Here is a 22,806-nt window from a genome sequence, read left to right on the forward strand (position 1 = left end):
TTCTTCTGTCAGTTATCAGCTGTTACTTTTAGCTTGCTTTAGAAAAAAAGTGTAAAAAAAGTTCATTCTAAGTTTTATTAAAAATGCATTTACTTTTTTTTTAAAAAATCCGCAATTACTTTTTGGGCAACCCAACATATACATATTTTTTTGATTCGTTTAGGTAGTAATCAAATGTTAAATATCAAATGAAATTTCACATTTACTTACCAATTAAAAATATAAAAAAATGTTCTTTTGAATTGAAAATATGTATAGATTTAAAATTTGGTAGAATATTTTAATATAGAAAAATAAATGTAAGAAAACTACATGGAAGTTTTACAAGTAATGTTTTATTTAAATTTAAAAGGTTAGGTTAGGTTGAAAAAGAGGGTGCGGATATTAATTCGCCCCATGCCACTACTGTTGTGCCCTCTAAACACTAAAAAAGGTAACCTCGTAAAGGAAAATCTAAGTTAGGATTTCTTTGCTACTTAATTGTTTTTCATGCCAAGCTCCTAAGTTGGCTCATGTCTGGTATTGTGTCTCCACCTAAGTTCTGGGGCCTAATTCTCGCATCCGCTCTCGAGCGAGTTTTTGTTCAAAGATTAATTCCGTTCCGTAAGTGTAAATTGGATCACGGCTTATGATGGTAATTTTTCAAAAAGTTATTGATTTCGGGGAAGAAAAAATCCATACGCCGATCATATGTTGCCAACTCAAAGGTTAACAAAGCAAATGGTGGTTGTTAAAAAAGTTATTACTACTTAAAAAAAAAAAAAAAAAAAAAAAACACTTTTTAAACAATATGCAATCGTTTTTTAACGATATGTTACTGTCTTTACACTATAAATTGTTGTTTTATGTGAACGAGGATAAAAAATATGTGGATTACGTCGCCTCTGGTACAGCCAACGGTGCTTGTTTGATGTTTGTTTTTTCCGGGCAGACACAAGTAGAATAACAGCCAAAGTACAATTGGATAAAGTCAAAACCTTCTTCTTGAAAAATTACCATGCTGCCTTAAATTAAGTGGTTAAATGATATAACTTTTGGTTAAGGGATCAAAAATGCGAAAATATTCAATGATTGTTTAATTTTATGAAATACTAGTTGACCCGGGCCCGCTCCGCTGCGCCTTCTTTTACTTTATATGGGACAAAAGTTTCCTTGGAATAGTTTTTTTTTCGACAATTAAAGATCTTTTAGTGAAATACCATGCTACGAAAATAGTATATCGCTTGACTAACAGTTTAACAATATGAGTGCCTTTATCTGAATCCCATATGATCTTTATTGGTCTACGAATTTAAGTTGTACTCCATTCTTAAAATACTTCGTTTCAGCCCGATATTCTCATGATATCTGATTTAGTTGTGTTTTCGGGGGAGAGGTGGTCCCCCAGATACTTGCCCCCAAAAAAATGTCAGCATCGTGCTCTTCTCTCAAATACCATTTATTTAAACTCCGTATTGGCATTGGCTTAAGAGGATTGTACAGGATGAGGCGTCTCCCAAACTCATGGCCCCAAGATAGGTTATCAAATTCGTTTTCTAATCTCAAATAGCTTTCATTTGAGCCACGTATTGGCATGGTCGAAAAATTTTTACGCTTTGGGGGTGTTTTGGGGAAGGGGTGATGCCCCAAATACATGGTCCTACATTTGGATATCAAATTCGTATTCTACTCCCAAATACATTTATTTATTTGAGCCCCATATTGCGATGGTCACTAAAAAATTGCTGTTTGTGGGGTATTTTGGGAAAGGGGTAGACCCCCAGAAAGTTGGTCCCGAAAGTGGGTATCAATTCTTGCTCTACCCCCCAATATCTTTCATTTAAGCTCTACATTGACATGGTGGTTAAATATGCCCGATTTAGGGGTGTTTTCGCGATGGGGGTGGTCTCCCAAACACTAAGCCCGGAAAATATATCTACAACGTACTCTATTCTCATATATCTATATATCATTTATTTGAACCCCATATTGCCATTGGCCTCAAAATTGAATATAAAATTCGTTTTCTAATCCTCTTTCCTTATTGCAAAAGTCAGCAAATATGTCCTGTTTGGGTTATTGGTCCTAAAAACTATAAATATTTAGTTCCACTCTCTTTACGACCCAAATTGTCTTGGTGAGCAAATACATCCTATTTGGGGCCACTTAGTGAGTTGCCCTTGAAAATATATATCGGATTCATGTTCCACTCTAACAACCCTCGTAGTTGAGCCTCATATTGCAAAAGTCAGCAAATGCTTACTATTCGGGTGGTGTTATGGGGGTGGGGTGGCCCCATAGACACTTTTCCCAAATATTGATATCAGATTCGTGATTTACTCCCAAAGACCTTTAATTTGAGCCCCATATGGCTATGGTCGTAAATTTGTTCCCTTTGGGGGATGTTTTTGGGGAGAGACGGCCCCCAAACACTTGGTCTCATATTTGGATATCAGATTCTAATTCTACACCCTTTATTTAAGCCCCATATGGGGCTTGGGGTGATCCCCCTAGAACTTGGTCCGACATTTGGATATCAGATACGTTTTCTTATCCTAAATACCTTTCATTTGAGTCCCATATTGTCGTGATTGGTCTAAATATATGTTTGGTAGGTTTTAGGGTGGGGAAGCCCCCCTAGGTACCCCATCCGAAATTTGGATATCAAATTATTATTTTTAGGGTACTATATGAGAGCACACAAAATTTCGCTTAAATCGCACCACCCATCTCCGAGATCTGGCGTTTCTGAGAATTAGTGTAAGGGGGAGGGACCGCCCTCCCCCCCTCCCCCTCCCCCCCCTCCCCTTCAGATATCAAAAAATGTAGTACCCTATTTTCATCCCGGGGTCATTATGTACCATCTGTGAAAATTTCAAGAAAATCGGTTCAGCCGTTTCTGAGTTTATAAGGAACACACAAACATACAAACAAACAAACCTACAAACAAACGCAAATTGATTTTTATATATAAGATATACTTCTTATTTCCGTCCTATTTTTAGCTTAGTTTCTTGAAAATATACGAAAATTTGTTATTTACCATAGGTAAATTGCTGCGGGCAAAAATTCGCGCATTTCTATTCGAAGTTTCGAATGGAATAAATCGATAACGGATGACATAATCCAAAAAATGCGAAATCGATCGTAAATTAGGCCCCTGGTATCTGTTAAACGCCAAAGCCGAGCAATGACATAGGAAATGCTACTACGTTTCATCATGTTTCATGGAACTCAATGTTCCAGCCTGTGTGGCGCTCACAGATATTCCGTGCCGTGCCCAAAAGAGACTTCTCAGTACGCTCCTGAATGTGACACTTCCAATTCAGTTTCCTATCCAAGATCACTCCTAAGTTATTGACTTTGTCAGATATCGAATACTTTTTTGTTGAGGAAACGTAGTGCGTCAAATTGGCCCACCTTTGTTTTCCCCATGAGACCCCTGGGTCTAGCTTAGTTATATGCCATATGCAAGAACTTTTCAGCTCTTGTGCATAACTGGCTCGATCCTTACCCCTAAGTATCAAATCTCTCCCCACTCAGCGTCCATAATAGGTTAATTATGATGGTCACCCATAGCAGTGGCCGGAAGGATGGAGTGGCAGTGGAAGGATTCTTCTATTTTATGCACAACCTCGTGCAGGACAGTCTCCACCGACCTTCCCTTGATATAGGCATGCTGTTTGTATTTGAGCGTTCGCTGGATTTCCTACCCTTTATCATGGTATCCACAATACGTTCCGTGGTTAGTTGTCGCATAATTTGCCTTGCCGTTATTGGGTATAAATATCACCCTTGCCTTCTGCCAGGCTTTCGGAATATATGCAAGTCATAGTCACGCTGTGAAAATAGTGGCCAAATGGGGCGCCAGATAGTTCGCCTCTTTCTGAAGTAACGCCGGAAATATTCCATTAGTACCGGAAAAAAAACTATAAGGTCATACATTACTAGGGATAGAAAAAGGGTAAGAGCAAGATATTTTCTCACAGATATTTGAGGCAAAAATTCTTCTCAATGAACTCCACCACCTACAAGAAACCAAATCAATGCGAGGTTTAAATATGAGTCTCCAATCCAGGACAATGCCAAGACATTTAAAGTGATGCACATATTCAATTTGAACACAGTTGATTAACGGGTGAGTTACTATCATCTTACATATCGCCGGATATAGTAATATTTCCCGTGAACCCGTTCATTGAACAAACCCCACAATGCAGACGATGCTGGAGATATGGTCATACTACCAAGGTATGTCGCAGATTCAAGGAGATTTGTTCACGCGGTGGCGCATCTTGTACATGCTTCTCATGGTGCCTGTAATCGCTCAATTAGATGAGTCAACTGCAAGTGTATTCACGAGGCTACTTCATCCGAATGCCACATTCCAATGGACTTGCGGGAGAGGAGAACTTAGGCTGAACTATGAAAGCCCAAGAAGATTTAGCCCCAGAATGAATAGACAGCAGATCCCATTAATGATACGTACATACATGTACACCATGCCCGATTGATGGGAAAAGCTATTTAATGTCTGAAAATACAACTCTTCCCTGACCCGTTTCAGCTGACTTTCCAAGAATAAGAGGCTCTAGAAGCACTTTGTGTTTTCATAGTTCGAGTCCACTGTAAAGCCTGGTTTAACGCCCCGAGAGAATGCTTAGCACTAAAATAAGACCTAGACCTCATTGAAAATCTATTAAAATACGAAAGCATTGACAAAAATTATCAGAAAAAGGAATTCACAATACGATAAATCACCCATGGAATCATAATCTTGAATCTGTTGCACTAGTATTTTTTGACTCGACAATGCAAAACACCATAAAGACTCATAGAGCAAAAAACATCTGAATAAATCAAGCAGAAGAAAACGAGAAATGCTCCAGAAATATGCGACCAAAACTAAATAACAACTGTCGAAATTCCTACACAAAGCTTTCCCAGGCGTAATTACAAGTAAGGCTTACTTGTTGTTTAAGAGATTAAACATTTACACCGAATTTCTGGAAAAAGGTCCTGCTACTTGGCCGCAGGACATTAACTACCAAGAGGGGCAAAGCCTGGTAAACAACTTGAAAGTTGTAAAAGGCATAGCACAGCGAGGAGTCAACCTCGTCACATATACCAAACAATTACTTACAAAGGACGAGAAACAAAAACAATACCTTCTTCAAGTAGTCGCCAGATGCTGTCAGTTGTATTCAGATAGCTCCAAAACCAAATTATGTCAGGCCCTTGAAAAACCTTTAAATTAGATTAAAACAAGTAAAAAGGCGTTAAGTTCGGCCAAGCCGAACTTTGGATACCCACCACCTCGGGTATATATGTAAACCACCTTTCGTCAAAATCCGGTATAAAATGCATACCATATGTCCCATAGCAGCTATATCGAAATATGTTCCGATTTGGACTAAATACTAATCAGTACAAGTCATTGTTCTATTGTGTATAACAAAATATTACTCCTTTTTGGTAGCTATATCTAAAAATAAACCGATCTGAAGCATATACAACACGGATGTCGAAAAGCCTAATACAATCGGATTATAAATACGCCTTTTATGGGGCCAAGACTTTAAATCGAAATCGAAAGATCTGTCTATATGGCAGCTATATCCAAATCTGGACCGATTTGGGCCAAGTTGCAGAAAAACGTCGAAGAGCCGTCCCAAATTTCGGCGAAATCGAACTATAAATGCGCCATTTATGGACCTAAAACCTTAAATCGAGAAATCGTTCTATATGGCAGCTATATTCAAATCTTGACTGATCTGGGTCAAATTGAAGAAGGACGCCGAAGGGCTTAACGCAACTCACTGTCCCAAATTTTGGCAAAATCGGACAATTAATGCGCCTTTTATGGGGGCAAGACCGTAAATCGATAGATCGGTCTATATGGCAGCTATATTCAAATATGTGCCAAATTGAAGAAGGGCCTAACACAACTCACTGTCCCAAATTTCGGCGACATCGGACAATAAATGCGCCTTTTATGGCCCCAAAACCTTAAATCGAGAAATCGGTCTATATGGCAGCTATCTTCAAATCTGAACCGATCAGGGCCAAATTGAAGAAGGGTGTCGAAGGGCCTAACATAACTCACTGTCCCAAATTTCGGCGGCATCGGACAATAAATGCACCTATTATGGGCCCATAACCTTAAATCAGAGGATCGGTCTATATGGCAGCTATATACAATGTGGACAGATCTGAGCCAAATTGAAGAAGGATGTCGAAGAGCTTAACGCAACTCACTGTCCCAAATTTTGGGAAATTTGGACAATAAATCGAGAGATCGGTCTATATGGCACCATTATCCAAATCTGGACCGATCTGGCCCAAATTGAAGAAGGATGTCGAACGGCTTAACGCAACTCACTGTCTCAAATTTTGCCAAAATTGGACACTACATGCGCCTTTTATGGCGGCAAGACCCTAAATCGAGAGATCGGTTTATATGGCAGCTATACCCAAACCTGGACCGATCTGGGCCAAATTGAAGAAGGATTTCGAAGAGCCTAACACAATTCACTGTCCCAAATGTCGACGACATCGGACAATTAATGCGCCTTTTGTGGCCCCAAAACCTTAAATCGAGAGTTCCGTCTATATGACAGCTATATCCAAATCTGAACCGATCAGGGCCGAATTGAAGAAGGATGTCGAAGAGCTTAACACAACTCACTGTCCCAAATTTCAGCAAAATCGAATAATAAATGTGGCTTTTTTGGGTCTAAGACCTTAAATCGGTGGATCGGTCTATATAGCAGCTATATCCAAATCTGGACCGATCTGAGCCCCATTCAAGAAGGAAGTCGAAGGGCCTAATACAACTCACTGACCCAAATTTCAGCAAAATCGAATAATAAATGTGGCCTTTTTAGGCCTAGGACCCTAAATCGGCGGATCGGCCTATATGGGGCTGTATTAAGATATAGTCCGATATTGCCCATCTTCGAACTTAATCTGCTTATGGAAAAAAAACCTGTGCAAAGTTTTAGCTCAATATATCTATTTTTAAAGACTGTAGCGTGATTTCAACCGACAGACGGACGGAACCCGCTAGATCGAATGACAAAATGAATATAGGGCAAAATGATAGACATTTATTATATTGATTTCTTAAATACATACATAATTGTCTTCATTCCAAAAATTTATAATTTATTAAGGAAAATGGGTGTTTTCCATTATCGCTCTAAGGGGTACCTAATCATGTTTTTAGGGACATTGGCATTCAGTACTACTAACGTTTTTCTATTACAGAGATATGGGTCGCTGTAGACGCAAAACTGTCACAAAGTCGATATTTTCAAAACTTTGAAGCTTTAGTGGCACGAGTTAACATCTGTCAATTGTGCTCAAACATTGGCAATCTTAAAATCTAGCAAGTTGAAATATTTAAGGGGATGCACCCTAAAAAAAATCCCAGATCAATTTTTTAAAACCCCGTACTTGCCATGGCTGTTAGGAGTCATAAAAAAACACCACCTCCAAAATTTCGATCGATCCGTGGAGCGAATATAGATTCGGATCATTATCTTGTTGCAGCAAAGGTTCGCACCCGTTTAAACATGGCGAGGAAAGTACGATCTGACACTGCACGGAAGCTCGACATTGAAAAGCTGCAAACATAACAAATGGCAGCGGCATACTCCACTCGACTGACCCAACTGCTTCATGAAAGCACTCTTTGTTCCGATGATATAATGACGCAGTGGCAAACTATTGCCCACTCCATGGAAAATGCTGCGAAATCCGTACTTGGATACCGGAAGCCTCCTCCCATGGTACGACCAAGAGTGTCGAGATGCTACTGAAGCCAAGAATGCGGCATATAGAGCAACCCTGCAATCAGTAGCAACGCGCCAGATGAAGGAGAGGTATCGGGAGAAAGGAGAGAGGAGAAATGTCTAATCCGCAGAAAGAAAAAGGAAATGGAAAGACGTGAGTGCGAGCGAATTGACATCTACAGGAGTCAGAATGAAGTCCGGAAATTCTACCAAAGAATTAAACACCAAACCGATGGCTTTGGTGCAGGCACATCCTCCTGCAGAGACAAAGAAGGAAATCTGGTAACTGACACAGACAACATGCTGAGGATATGGAAGGAAAATTTTACCCAACTGCTAGTGTCCGATGTTGGCGGCGAAGAGGATACCGCAGAACCAATCCCTGATAATGGTATAGAATGTTTACCTCCTAGTCAGAATGAGGTCCAAGTAGCAGTAACCCGACTAAAGAACAATAAGGCAGCAGGAACCGATGGGTTACCCGCTGAACTATTTAAGACCGAAGGCGACACGCTGATTACGCGTATGCATCAGCTTATCTGCGCAATCTGGCTAGAAGAACGCATACCCGATGATTGGAACCTCAGCATACTATGTCCCATACACCAGAAAGGAGACAAGACGGAATGTACCAGCTACAGAGGAATAAGTCTCCTCCCCATCGCATACAAGATACTCTCGAGCGTACTGTGTGAAAGATTGAAACCTAAAGTCAATGAGATAATTGGCCTTTAGACCAGGTAAATCCACCCTAGACCAGATATTCACACTGCGCCAAATCCTGGAAAAGACCCGAGAAGGACAAATTAACACCTATCATCTCTTTGTTGACTACAAAGCCGCCTTCGATACTCCTTTACGTTCAAAGGTATTTCAAGCCATGTCTGAGTTTGGTATCCCTGCAAAATTAATAAGACTCTGCAGGATGACACTTGCTGATACGCGTTCCTTTGTAAGAATAGGAAAGAATCTCTCCGAACCATTTAATACCAAACGAGGTTTCAGACAAGGAGACAGCCTATCGTGTGATCTCTTCAATATCCTGCTGGAGAAGATTATACGAGATGCAGATGTGAATAGATATGGCACACTTATCACAAGAGAGCACATGCTACTCGCCTATGCCGACGATATCGATATCATAGGTCGGTCACCGGAAGTAGTAACTGCAGCCTTTGAAAGAATCGAAAGAGAGTCAGTGAAATGGATCTGGCAGTAAATGGAGATAAGACGAAATGGATGGTTTCAACTCCCAAAAAGCCTTGCACAAACCGAGCAGATAAAGAAAATGGAGAAAGTTGGGAACCACAACTTTTAGATAGTCAGTAACTTTATCTACCTCGGCACCGCCGTAACCGAAACGAATGACACCAGTTTTGAGATAAAGCGAAGAATAGTACTGGCAAACAGATGCTACTTTGGACTAAGTAATTAGTTTAGAAACAAGGCCACCTCTCGACAGACGAAGACTACACTTTACAAGACACTGATACTACCCGTGCTGTTATATGGTTCTGAAACATGGGTACTTGTGAAAGCAGATGAGGCAGTGCTTAGAGTATTTGAGAGAAAGATTCTTCGTAAAATATATGGACCAGTTTGCGTTAACGGAGAATATAGGCGACGTATGAACCACGAGCTGTATGACGACGATGAAAGCAGATGAGGCAGTGCTTGGAGTATTTGAGAGAAAGATTCTTCGTAAAATATATGGACCAGTTTGCGTTAACGGAGAATATAGGCGACGTATGAACCACGAGCTGTATGAGCTGTATGACGACGATAGCATAGGTTCACACATCAAAATACAACGGCTGCGTTGGCTAGGTCATATTGTCAGAATGGATGAAGAAGCTCCAGCAAAGAAGTCTTTTGAAGGCAAACACGGTGGTACACGCAAACCGGGATGGCCAAAAGCCCGATGGAAAGATCAAGTTGTGGGAGACACCTCGAAACTTGCTGTCAGAAATTTTAGAATGAGCGCAGAAGATCGAGACGCTTGGAACGCTATTCTACGTTCGGCTAGTGGAACAAGCATTCTGTCGTAGCCAATTAAAGTAAGTAATGTAATTAATAATTATGCCCTCCAGAGGCTCAAAGAGTCAAATTGGAATCTGTTTATATGGCTGCTGCTTTTGGAATTCAAAATAAAACACTTCATTCAAAATTTCGGCCAAATCGGATAAGAATTGCGCTATCTAGAAGCTCAAGAAGTCAAGACCCAAGACCCAAGACAATTTATATGACAGCTTTATCAAGTTATCAACCGATGTGGACCATACTTGAAACAATTATTGGAAGTTATACCAAAACGACATATGCAAAATTTTAACCATATTGGATAAGAATTGCAAACTCTAGAAGCCCAAGAAGTCTAATCGGGAGATCGCTTTATATGGCGGTTATATCAGGATATGGACTGATTTAGACCATTTTTGACACAGTTGTTGGAAGTTAAAATAGTACATTTTGTGCAAATTTTCGACCAAATCGGATAAGAATTGCGCCCTCTAGAAGTTCAAGAAGTCAAGACCCAAGATCGGTTTATATGGAGGCTATATCAGTTATCTAACGATTTCGACCATACTTGAAACAGTTGTTGGAAGTAATATCAAAACACCACGATCGTTACAAACGGAATTACGAAATTAGTATACCCCCCCCCCATTCTATGGTGGAAGGTATAATAAAATGCTTAAAACTAAATAGCCAGCGAAACTTTGGTAACGTAATATTTACATACTTGTCTTTATTTGGAAACATATATTTTGGCTGTAAACAAACCTTTTGCTCAAACTGCGTACTGGCTTAAGAGGTATCGAATCTAATTTTAGAATAATAGCCATCACCTTTTGTTTCAACACCCTAGTCAAAGTTTGAGACGCAATTATCTTCGCACGATAGTCATTACGAGCAAAGAGGGTGAGAAACTAAAAGAGTTGGCATTAGAGCGAAATATGGCATGGCCAGTGACAAAAGTTAAAGACACAACACGATTGAGTTGCTTGCGATATTTCATTTTTCCTTTTATTCCAACTTTCGGTTGCAAAGAAACAAAGCAAAATACGAAAAATGTTCGAACGAATGCCCGAATCAAAACAGAATAACCCGAAAATGTTGCAACCCTCAATGTGATTCCAATTGGAATACATGGAAAATGTTGTGTCTTTAACGCATGTTATTTTACGCTACGGGGAAGACAAAGCAGAAACCCTCTCTTGTATTATCTCACCCTCTTTGATTACGAGTAGGTCACTTACTCTAGCCGCTACATACATTCCTACTTACATATGTATGTATTCTGTCTATTTGTGTGAAGCTTAACAAAACAAAGTTGGCAGTTCATAAATTTATCTCTTGAATTCACATTCATAACATGGAGTGGGCATTTTATGAGCAACCTGATAATGAGAGAGCGTGTCACACTCAAAACCAAAGAGGGTGAGAAACTAAAAGAGTTGGCATTAGAGCGAAATATGGCATGGCCAGTGACAAAAGTTAAAGACACAACACGATTGAGTTGCTTGCGATATTTCATTTTTCCTTTTATTCCAACTTTCGGTTGCAAAGAAACAAAGCAAAATACGAAAAATGTTCGAACGAATGCCCGAATCAAAACAGAATAACCCGAAAATGTTGCAACCCTCAATGTGATTCCAATTGGAATACATGGAAAATGTTGTGTCTTTAACGCATGTTATTTTACGCTACGGGGAAGACAAAGCAGAAACCCTCTCTTGTATTATCTCACCCTCTTTGCTCAAAACTAGATCTGGTGTTTAACAACAAATTAACGAATTCTAAGAACAAAACAAAAAGCCAAAAATAAAAACAAATACATTTGCATATGTACATCAAAGAGGGTGAGATAATACAAGAGAGGGTTTCTGCTTTGTCTTCCCCGTAGCGTAAAATAACATGCGTTAAAGACACAACATTTTCCATGTATTCCAATTGGAATCACATTGAGGGTTGCAACATTTTCGGGTTATTCTGTTTTGATTCGGGCATTCGTTCGAACATTTTTCGTATTTTGCTTTGTTTCTTTGCAACCGAAAGTTGGAATAAAAGGAAAAATGAAATATCGCAAGCAACTCAATCGTGTTGTGTCTTTAACTTTTGTCACTGGCCATGCCATATTTCGCTCTAATGCCAACTCTTTTAGTTTCTCACCCTCTTTGATGTACATACACATTCGCATCCATTTGGTGGAAGAGTGTTATATGTAAAAAAACCGGATCATTTTGTTAGAGGTCATTTTAAAGAAAGTGAAGCTAAATCGCTTTACGTCACAGATAACATATGAATAAGAATCCATTGTCTGCTACGTAGCCTAAACCACTTGTTCTAGAACAGCTATCAATTCATAACATAAATTTCATGATGGCAATTATTGATTGGCTTTTAAAAACAATTTCAAATTTGTTTGGACACTTGCCATTTTGAGATAATACACACTTGTTTGGAAAGTCATGAATGTTTTTATTTAACCATATGCTGCGACTACAATATGTATGTATGTATGTCCGCCAAAAAGTTACCTATGTTATAAAATGCACGAACGAACTACCACCGGCTTTTTGTTTCGGCTACTACTTCTACATGTATACCGGTTCATCGTCTATCACTGAGTGAATGAAGTCAGCAAACTTATTTGCATATAAATCGATTGCAAGGAGGGCTGCCAGATAAATTTCAAGAAATATCAGAAATTTCTTGAAAGCAATCAACATTTTGGGCGCTCTAAACATGGAAAATTGTCATAAAGATACTCTAATATTTGCTATGTTATCTCCGATGGGCAATGCATTATAGTTTCAAATCGCTTTACTGGATTTTGCATAGCAGTACAAAATTTTACACACACGAGGTGAAAACTTTCACCGTCCATGGGTCAGCTCCTAGATCAGCAAACAATTCAACTCTCTAATATATAAGGAAACAACACTGTATTCATTAAAAATATATTAAAGATATTTCCGTTCCAAAGTTGCACAGTTCGATTCAGGATATTTCAATTTGTTATCACTGTTAAAGATGGAAAGTTTCGACCCATATATTGGGTTGCCCAAAAAGTAATTGCTGATTTTTTAAAAGAAAGTAAATGCATTTTTAATAAAGCTTATAATGAACTTTAATCAAATATACTTTTTTTACACTTTTTTTCTAAAGCAAGCTAAAAGTAACAGCTGATAACTGACAGAAGAAAGAATGCAATTACAGAGTCACAAGCTGTGAAAAAATTTGTCAACGCCGACAATATGAAAAATCCGCAATTACTTTTTGGGCAACCAAATACATACGTAAATCGGCAGGCGGCGCTATTGCATAACCTATTGAAGTGTGCAGACTTACTCTCTGGATTAGGCGATTTACTTTTGTAACAACTTTAGCGGCATGCCCGAAGGCCCAACCATAACCGCTTTGATGTCGTTAAGGGAGTACCCTTCAATATCTCATTTTATCATCACCCACACCCAATAGAGACAAAGTAATATGTTGAGGAAATAAAAGTGTAATATGACGCTAAATCGTCCAATATGGCAGCCCTGCTTTTAATAAATGGTGAAGAGAGGAAATTACTGTATTTACGTATACTAAAGTACGTATGTACATGCATGTATATATGTAGGTGTTTTGTAAAAAGTGCCGTCAGTTCCAGTATTAGTTGATCAATGAGCAAGAGTGCAGCGCAAGGTACACACTCAAAATCAGGCCCCCAATTTTTCGAACTCATATTAATCGATCTTCACTGGTGAATCGAGCTCAGTTCAGCTTTGACTGTGGCCGGTGAAACATCAGACCAAGTGTTTATTTACGTGCGCAGATAAACAACAAAATTTGTTTAATTTAACGCTATTGTGTGTTCTTGTTTGATTTGAAATACCTTAAAAGAAAAGAAACTAATCATGCCAATGCAACCAATAAAATTTTATTACGATGTTCTAAATCAATCCAGTCGTGCCTTGTATATATTTTTGGAAGCATCGAAAATTCCCTTTGAAGCTGTTCCAATATCATTATTAAAAGGTAGGTTCTTACTACATATGGCTGTGAGTGGCACAATTGAAACTTGCAAGGAGAAACAAATATTTTCATTGAATGAATTGGGAAAGGTTGAAAAGTTGAGTGGAGATTGCTTTACTTCCAATGCCTTTTGCTAGAAACTTAGGCCAGTGTGTTTCATGAATTCTAATTTTTAGCGGATAACAGTTAACAATTGTTTTATAGCAAAGAAAACAAATTCAGTTTAGTTTCATTGACAATCAATTTTCAGTAGGCGAGAAATTTCTCAGCGGTAGTTTTCCCTAAGACTGACGACTGGAGTTTTGAGACTAAAGTGGCAATTTGACCCTTGAGCATGTCTAGTCATGTGAAATCAGACTCACTTTAACATATTTTGTTCATTGGAGCACCATAGGAAAAAAACTTAGAAGATATGCGTAGATGAAGAAAATTTTAAATTTTTTGCTGATATTAAGGAATATTAAAAAATTGTAATGGAGGTCAGAGTATGGTTCAAGTTTAGGAAATTCATTTATTTATTTAACTAAAATTAACCTTATATTAATGCTAACCACCGTTGCGCAGAGTTTAGTATGTCCGCCTATTACGCTGAACGCCAGGGTTCGAATCCTGGCGAAAGCATCAGATAAGTAAAAAGGCGCTAAGTTCGGCCGGGCCGAACTTTTAATACCCACTACCTCGGGTATTCGTCATAATCCGGTGAAAATGCATAATTTATGCCCCCACAGCAGCTATATCGAAATATGGTCCGATTTGGATCAATTTCGGCACGGGCATTGAGTGGCCTAATAAGTACAAGTCATTGTTCAATTTTGTAGAACAAAATATTGGTCTTTTTGGCATCTACAACCAATATAGACCGATCTGAAACATGTCGAAAAACCTTACATAAGTCACTGTGTCAAATTTCAGCGAAATCGATTATATATGCGCCTATTTTGGGGGCAAGACTTTAAATCGAGAGATCGGTCTATATGGTAGCTATATCCAAATCTGAACCGATCTAGACCAAATTGAAGAGGAATATCGAAGGGCCTAACTCAACTCACTGTCCCAAATTTTGGCAAAGTCGGACAATAAATGCGTCTTTTATGGGTCCAATAACTTAAATCGAGAAATCGGTCTATGTGGCAGCTGTATCCAAATCTGAACCGATCTGTGCCAAATTGCCGAAGGATGTCGAAGAGCCTAACACAACTCACTGTCCCAAATTTCGGCGAAATCGGGCAATAAATGCGCCTTTTATGGGCCCAGACCTTAAATCGAGAGATCGGTCTATATGGCAGCTTATCCAAATCAAAATCGACAGGGGCCAAATAGAAGAAGGAAACCCAGATATTCGCAAAGACAGCTACACTTTGAAGTCTTTGAAAGATTAGGATCGGCCTATAAATAGTGTGTTGGTAATCAGTACAAAATTCAGCTCTGACTTTATGGCGAAATTTTACAGCCAATGGGTCAGTTCCGGCAACCAATAGCGACCACAGTTTTCAAAAAATTGAGGTATCTTTACCAATATTACATTGGAAGAAGAATTTTGGCAATTTTCCATTTTGCAAAAATAAAATCCTGATGGCAGCTATATTCAAATCTGGATCCATCGTGGCAAAATTGAAGAAGGATGTCGATTGGCCTAACACAACTCACTGTCCCAAATTTCAGCAAAATCGGAAAATAAATGTGGTTTATAGGGGCCTAAGACTCATACAAGCCACCGCCTAAATCGGCGGTTCGGTCTATATGGGGGCTATATCAAGATATAGTCCGATATAGCCCATTTTCGAACTTAAACTGCAAAGTTTAAGTTCGAAAAGTTTCAGTTCAATAACTCTATTTTTAAAGACTGTAGCGTGATTTCAACAGGCAGACGGACGGACATGGCTAGATCATCTTAGATTTTGTTAGAAGTCAAGATATAGTCCGATATAGCCCATTTTCGAACTTAAACTGCAAAGTTTAAGTTCGAAAAGTTTCAGTTCAATAACTCTATTTTTAAAGACTGTAGCGTGATTTCAACAGGCAGACGGACGGACATGGCTAGATCATCTTAGATTTTTACGCTGATCAAGAATATATATACTTTATAGGTTCGGAAATAGATATTTCGATGTGCTACAAACGGAATGACAAAATGGCTCATCATATTAAAAAAAGTCGGAAATACTCGGGCTCAAAGGAAAAACATCAACAATTCGTACAGTGGTTTGTGTGATATATCAAGGCAAACCCAACTACGTATTCAAAACAGATTCACCAAAGTAAAAGCGTGCTAAGTTCGGCCGAGCCGAATCTTGGGAACCCACCACCATGGATTCTGCTAAAATATGATAGATGTATCAGGTTACAAACCGAATTGGGCCGTACTTGGCGCAGTTGTTGAGAGTCATAACAGAACACTATATGCAAAATTACAGCCAAATCGGATAAAAATTGAGGCTTGTAAGGGCTCAAGGAGTCATATCGGGAGATTGGTTTCTATGGGAGCTATATTAGATTATACACAGATTTAAACCGTACTTGGCACAGTTGTTGGAAGTCAAAATAGAACACTATGTGCAAATTTTCAGTCAAATCGCACAAAAATTGCTTGTAAGGGCTCAAGAAGTCAAATCGGGATATCGGTTTATATGGGAGCTATATCAGGTTTCTGAACAATTTGGATCGTACTTGGCACAGTTGTTAGAAGTCATAACAGAACACTATGCAAAAATTTTCAGCCAGATCGTATGAGGCTTCCAGGGGTTCAAGAAGTCAAATCGGGAGATTGGTTTATATGGGAACTATATCAGATTATAAACCGATTTGGACCGTACTTAGCACAGTTATTGAAAGTCATAGCAGAACACTATGTGCAAAAATTTCAGCTAAATCGGACAAAAAGTGCGGCTTCTAGGGGCTCAAGAAGTCAAATCGGGAGATCGGTTTATATGGGAGCTATATTAGGTTTTTGACCGATTTGGACCGTAATTTCATCAAAATCGGACAAAAATTGTGGCTTCCATTGGCTCAAGAAGTCAAATCGGGAGATCGGTTTATATGGGAGCTATATAAATCTTAACCGATATGGCCCATTTGCAATCCCCAACGACCTAAATCAATATAAAGTATCTGTGCATAATTTCAAGCGGCTAGCTCTACTCGTTCGACAGCTATCGTGATTTCAACAGACGGACGAACGGACATGGCTAGTTCGAAACAGAATTTCGAGACGATCTAGAATATATATACTTTATGGGATCTTAGATCTTTATTTCGAGGCGTTACAAACGGAATGACTAGATTAGTATACCCCATCCAATGGTGGTGGATATAAAAATGGCTAAATCTGACTGTAGTGGGTCCCATTGCTGGAAATTACCTTTTTTGCGGATCGTTCAAGAATGATACTAATGTTGGCCAAGAAACATTCAGTTTTTTTTTGCTAAAGGACATGTCGATTGGCTAATGGAAATGTGGAGGAACATGTTGTTGACCGACGAATATAAAATTGTATCATTTGGTGGAACGGTTGGATGACTTCCCAACACTTAATATAAAGCACATTATACGAAAAAGATAGTGGAACATGGTGGGGGAAAAAGTATTGACACATTGGAGCTTTTTGTACAATGGTGTAGATCATGAATATGCACGTCAATGTTGAAATTTTGTTTTTCTGAAATTTATATGCCAACTCCGGAAACATACTAGTAAATAGGCCAAGGTTTAGTTAAAGGTCGATGGGGTTCAGGCTACGTCGTGACCTGCTCAGTCTCCTGACCTCAATCTTATAGAATATATATAGCTAGACGTTGGAAATTATGTTATAGCGATACGGAAATTATGTTATAATGGAACGAAATTGTAATGCCTGAAACAAAATCTGTTTCTGAAGAGATACCAAAGCTCCCTGTAAATAAATGCCAGGACATATTTGTGACTCCATACGTCGTAAATGTGCAGAAGTCATCAAAAATTTAAACACAAATAATAAAAGTTCTTTTCAATACATTTTCAATTTGTGTACCATTTGCTTTAAAAATTTTGAGTTTTTATTATTACTACTATTATTTTGAACAGCAAATTTTTGGGAAAAAAATTTATTAATTGAAATATTTAAAATTTCTTTAGCTTCAATTACATAATTTATTGTTATAAAATTTAGAGAATTCAATAATAATTAATCTTACGTACAAACATTTAAATAAACAAAACATTTTTATATGCAGATCAATATTTCGAGTTTTTACAGACGGAAATGACTAAATTAGTATATTTTCATCATATAGTATAATAAATTGTTCCCCAGTATCTTTTCCTTATGTTTTGGGTTATAGAACAATTTCTTATCTATTTTTATTTTTGATAGGCATTTAAACGACCACATAATTACCTATAATATTGGCCATAATTTAATAGTTCTGATTTCAAACAACTACCAATAAATAGCCATAATTTTGTGAATTTTTCGAATGAATTCAAATTGTCACCAAATCTTTTATTTTAAATCCTGCATTAAATGTCTTGATTTGAACATAAAGCTGTCATTGGCAAATCCTATTTTGTTTATTCAACTACATCAATGAATTATATTCTATTTCATATACAAATTTAAAATAAGGATAATATAATTCACTGATACAAATGTAGAAAAAAGTAAATTTTTTTCTATGGCCCATTGTTAGGTTAGGTTGAAATAAGGGTGCAGATATCAATCCGACCCATACCACTATGGACATACCCCTAAGCCAGTAATCGGCTTGTTGTGCGCTCTAAAAACTAAAAAGTAGGAATTCCGTGCTGCTCACAAAATCCTTAATTGTTTTCAATACCACTCCCTTAAGTTGGTTCATGTCTGGTATTGTGTCCCCACCTAAGTACAGGTGTCTGTTAGCCGCGAAAGTCGGGCAATGACATAGGAAATGCTCCAACGTCTCATCATCTTCCCCACATGCTGTACATATGCTATCACTTGCCGCACCGTTTTTGCACAAGCTATACTAACCTCCTTCCTACTCCCTTTAGTAATAGCCTCATCCTCTCACGATCTGGATCACCCTATAGGATTTTCGCCATCCTACCGACTGTTTCGTTGCTCCACAGTGTTACATGCGCGTTTGTCGCCCACGCTCTTAAATCGGACTGCGACGACCCGAATGGCTTCTGATTAACCAAGTTTATCGACGGCAGTTCTCTAGCCTTCACTGCCAAATCGTCTGCCCTTTCATTCCCCCTTACTCCGTTGCGGCTCGGCACCCAATCAATGCGGATTGTGTCCTCCTCAGAGAAGGCGTTAATCTCCTTCATACACTGCAAGACTGTTCGTAAACTTACCCTCTTGGTTTTTATTGCCCTTAAAGCCTGTATACTGTCCGTAAAGATGTTCATAAACGACGACCTCACGTTAATACCACACCACCTCACGCATTCCGTAATCGCCCGGATCCTTCCCTGCAGGACCATATTATGGTCAGGCAGTCTAAAACAGATCTCAGTCCCTTGGTTCTCAATGTATACCCTCAAGCCCACTCTGTCCCTAAAGCTTTGATCCATCCGTGTAACATGATCTTACAGATGGGAATACTAGGGTTCCGTCAGTCCAAGACAGTGCTGCTGGCCCAGTATTGAAATACTAACGTTTTATGTAGGTTTGAAGTAAAAGTTTTGCTGGGATGTTTAATGGTTTACCCGTCTCATGACCTTTGCATGTCGATCTGGGTTCAGAAATCAAAAACAAATAGAGATGTTGTGAGTAGCATGATATTCCTGATTTAGATTTTTTCGAGGTCACTTTTTATACCCACCACCGTAGGATAGGGGGTATATTCATTCAGTCATTCCGTTTGCAACACATTGAAATATCGATTTCCGACCCTACAAATTATATATATTTCGGATCGTCGTAAAATCCTAAGACGATTTAACGATGTCTGTGTGTCTGTCCGTCCGTCTGTTGTAATCAGTCTACAGCCTTTAAAAATTGAGATATTGAGCTGAAATGTGTCACAGAGATGTCTTTTTGATGCACGCTGGTTAAGTTCTTGAACGGGCCAAATCGGACCCTATTCGGATATAGCTGCTATATAGACCGATGTGGGGATAAAGGGTCTAATGCCCATAAATGCTTTACTTTTTATCCGACTTTGCTGAAATTTGAAACAGTAAGTAGTTTAAGGCTTCCCGACATCTCAGATCGGACTATATTTAGATATAGCTGCCATATAGACTGATCTCCCGATAAAGAGTCTAATGCCCATAATAATTTTATTTATTACCCGATTTCGCTGAAATTTAAAACAGTGGGTTATTGGATATAGCTGCTATATAGACCGATCTGGGGGTAAAGGGTCTAATGCCCATAAATGCATTATTTTTTATCCGATTTTGCTGAAATTTGAAACAGTAAGTAGTTTAAGGCTTCCCGACAGCTCAGATCGGACTATATTTAGATATAGCAGCCATATAGACTGATCTCCCGATAAAGAGTCTAATGCCCATAAATGCTTTATTTTTTATATGATTTATTTATTATCCGATTTCGCTGAAATTTTAAATAGTGGGTTATTTTATGTCTCCCGATATCTGACTTTAATATGGTTTAGATCGGACTAAATTTAGATATAGCTGCCATATAGCCCGATCTATCGAAAAAGGGTCTAATGCCCATAAATGCTTTATTTTTTATATGATTTCGCTGAAATTTGAAGCAGTGAGTAGTTTTAGGCCTCTTAACATCTGATCCAAACATGTTTCAGATCGAACTATATTTAAATATAGTTGCCATATAGACCGATCTCCTGATAAAGGGTCTGAAACCCATAAATGCTTTATTTTTTATACGATTTCGCTGAAATTTGAAGCAGTGAGTAGTTTTAGGCCTCTTAACATCTGATCCAAATATGTTTCAGATCGGACTATATTTGGATATAGCTGCCATAGAGACTGATCTCCCGATAAAGGGTCTGAAGCCTATAAAAGCCCTATTTATTATCCGATTTCCTTGAAATTTGAAACACTTGGTTGTTTTAGGTCTCCCGGCATCCGCCCCAAATATGGTTTGGATCGGCCTTTATTTAGATATAGACCGATCTCCCGATAAAGGGTCTGAAGCCCATGAAAGCATTTTTTTTATCCAATTTCACTGAAATTTGAAACGGTGAGTAGATTTAGGTCACCAGCCATCCGACCCAAATATGGTAAAAATAGGACTGTATTTAGATATAGCTGTCATATAGACCGATATGCCGGTTAAGGGTCTGAAGCTCATAAAAGCTTTATTTATTACCCGATTTTGTTGAATGTCCGTACCGAATTTGGGCGCATAAGTTATTCAATTTTCATCGGATTGTGACGAAAGGGGGTTCCCATATATACCCGAGGTGGTGGGTATCCAAAGTTCGGCCCGGGCGAACTTAATGCCTTTTTACTTGTTTTTTTTTTTTAACGGAAATGTCACATTGGACCTGGCTAAGTATTGCCTAGACCAAAAGCTTATATAGCAACCCTTGTAGAACATTTTAGTTTTATGTCTAAACCGACATAGAAGATGATACTATGAAAATCGCCATGCTTAATGAAAAGTTTGGCTCAAATATTTCTAGCTTTTACAAGCCAAACCACTTAGTAAAACTTATGTTAAAAAAGTGTAATAGTATAAATAAATTATAATTTTTTGGAGCGTGCATTTACCTAACACTTTTTACTAAAGAAATTTAAAGAAAAGAAATTATTAAAAGCTAAAATCAATCTCATTTCAGGGACTTGTTAAACAAATATGAATGTTAGACTACGAAACAAAGGGCTATGACACAATATGCTTTTAGGTGAAATCATGCCTGTTCTACATCCATTTGAGCTCGAACAATTGTAAATTTTAGCACTTTGTTGCTAAACGAAATGTGGGATTTCAAATGCATAATAGGTAATTTAACAAACTCATTGTTTACTCTATGCAAAGCTGGTATTATATTTTTTTCAACCCAGTCCATGCTTTTGGATTGGGCATTTTGAGGCGGTGGGGGGTAGGTACAACCACAATATTTGGCATACAAAGTATAAATTAAGCTAATTTTCCAACATGCTAAAAAGTATAGCAAATCGATTTATCTTTAGATCTTCTATCGATTAAAAACCTAATTGTGAACAACTCCAAGATGCTCCAAAATAAAAAAAGTGTGACTAGATATTGATCCTAAAATTTTAAACGATTTTCATTGTCTAATCTATCTTTGCCTATTGTAAAAGTGTATCTACATCTAGAAAAATAAGTTTGCTTATATCTGCAAATGCAGTCTGCTGATATCAGCAGACTGTGTGCTGATATAAGCATTCAGTATTTGGTGATATCAGCAGACAGTATTTGCTGATATCAGCAGACTTATTTTCTAGGTTTAGATTTTTTACTAACAAATTTCTCTGACGGTGGTTTTCTATCGCCTAGACGGTGATTTTGATGTCTGCTGCGATAACAGCCCGGTAGATACCGTTTTCTTTGTAGTTGGCATTAAAGCAAAACTGTGTAGACCAGATAAATTCTTTCAGGATTATAACCGAGTAGTCTGTTGTAACAATTTTTTACTTCAAAAAAGCTTTTGTAGCAATAACAAGTAAAAGCGTGCTAAGTTCTTGCCGGACCGAATCTTATATACCCTTCATCATGGATCGTATTTGTTTAACTCTTTGCCTGGCATCTCTTTGTAGGCAAACAAAGGAAAGTGGATAATTATTGCCATGCTATTGTTGCTATATCAGGTTCATGGACCGATTGGGACCATACCTGGTTTAGATGTTGGAGGCCATATTAGAAGTCATTGTGCAAGCCAAATCGGATAAGAATTACGCCCTTTAGTGAGCCCCCATAGGGCGTAATTCTTATCAGAGTTAAATCGGGAGATCGGTTTATATAAGAGTTTTATCAGGTTAAGAACCGATTTTTATCTCACTTAGCAGATTTGTTGGAAGTCACATAAAAACACCTCATTCAAAATTTCAGCCAAATCGGATATAAGATTTGTGCCGTCTATAG

At 38.3% G+C, this 22,806-nt stretch overlaps 2 protein-coding genes across 2 annotated transcripts in view; one reads left to right on the forward strand and one right to left on the reverse strand.

The window, feature by feature from the left end:
- The window catches only part of LOC106080772 (uncharacterized), a 28,889-nt gene extending 16,508 nt beyond the window's left edge, over nt 1-12,381 (reverse strand). Inside the window, exon 1 of the mRNA XM_013242305.2 lies at nt 12,317-12,381. The gene's annotated coding sequence lies outside the window, so the exon portion shown is untranslated. The remainder of the gene's footprint in view (nt 1-12,316) is intronic.
- A 1,106-nt stretch (nt 12,382-13,487) lies between these two features.
- The window catches only part of LOC106080775 (glutathione S-transferase theta-1), a 43,119-nt gene continuing 33,800 nt past the window's right edge, over nt 13,488-22,806 (forward strand). The window contains exon 1 of the mRNA XM_013242308.2: nt 13,488-13,805. Coding sequence (XP_013097762.1) covers nt 13,685-13,805 — 121 coding nt within the window. The 5' untranslated portion in view covers nt 13,488-13,684. The remainder of the gene's footprint in view (nt 13,806-22,806) is intronic.

Source organism: Stomoxys calcitrans, chromosome 4 (genome assembly GCF_963082655.1).
Source record: "Stomoxys calcitrans chromosome 4, idStoCalc2.1, whole genome shotgun sequence".
NCBI lineage: Eukaryota > Metazoa > Arthropoda > Insecta > Diptera > Muscidae > Stomoxys > Stomoxys calcitrans.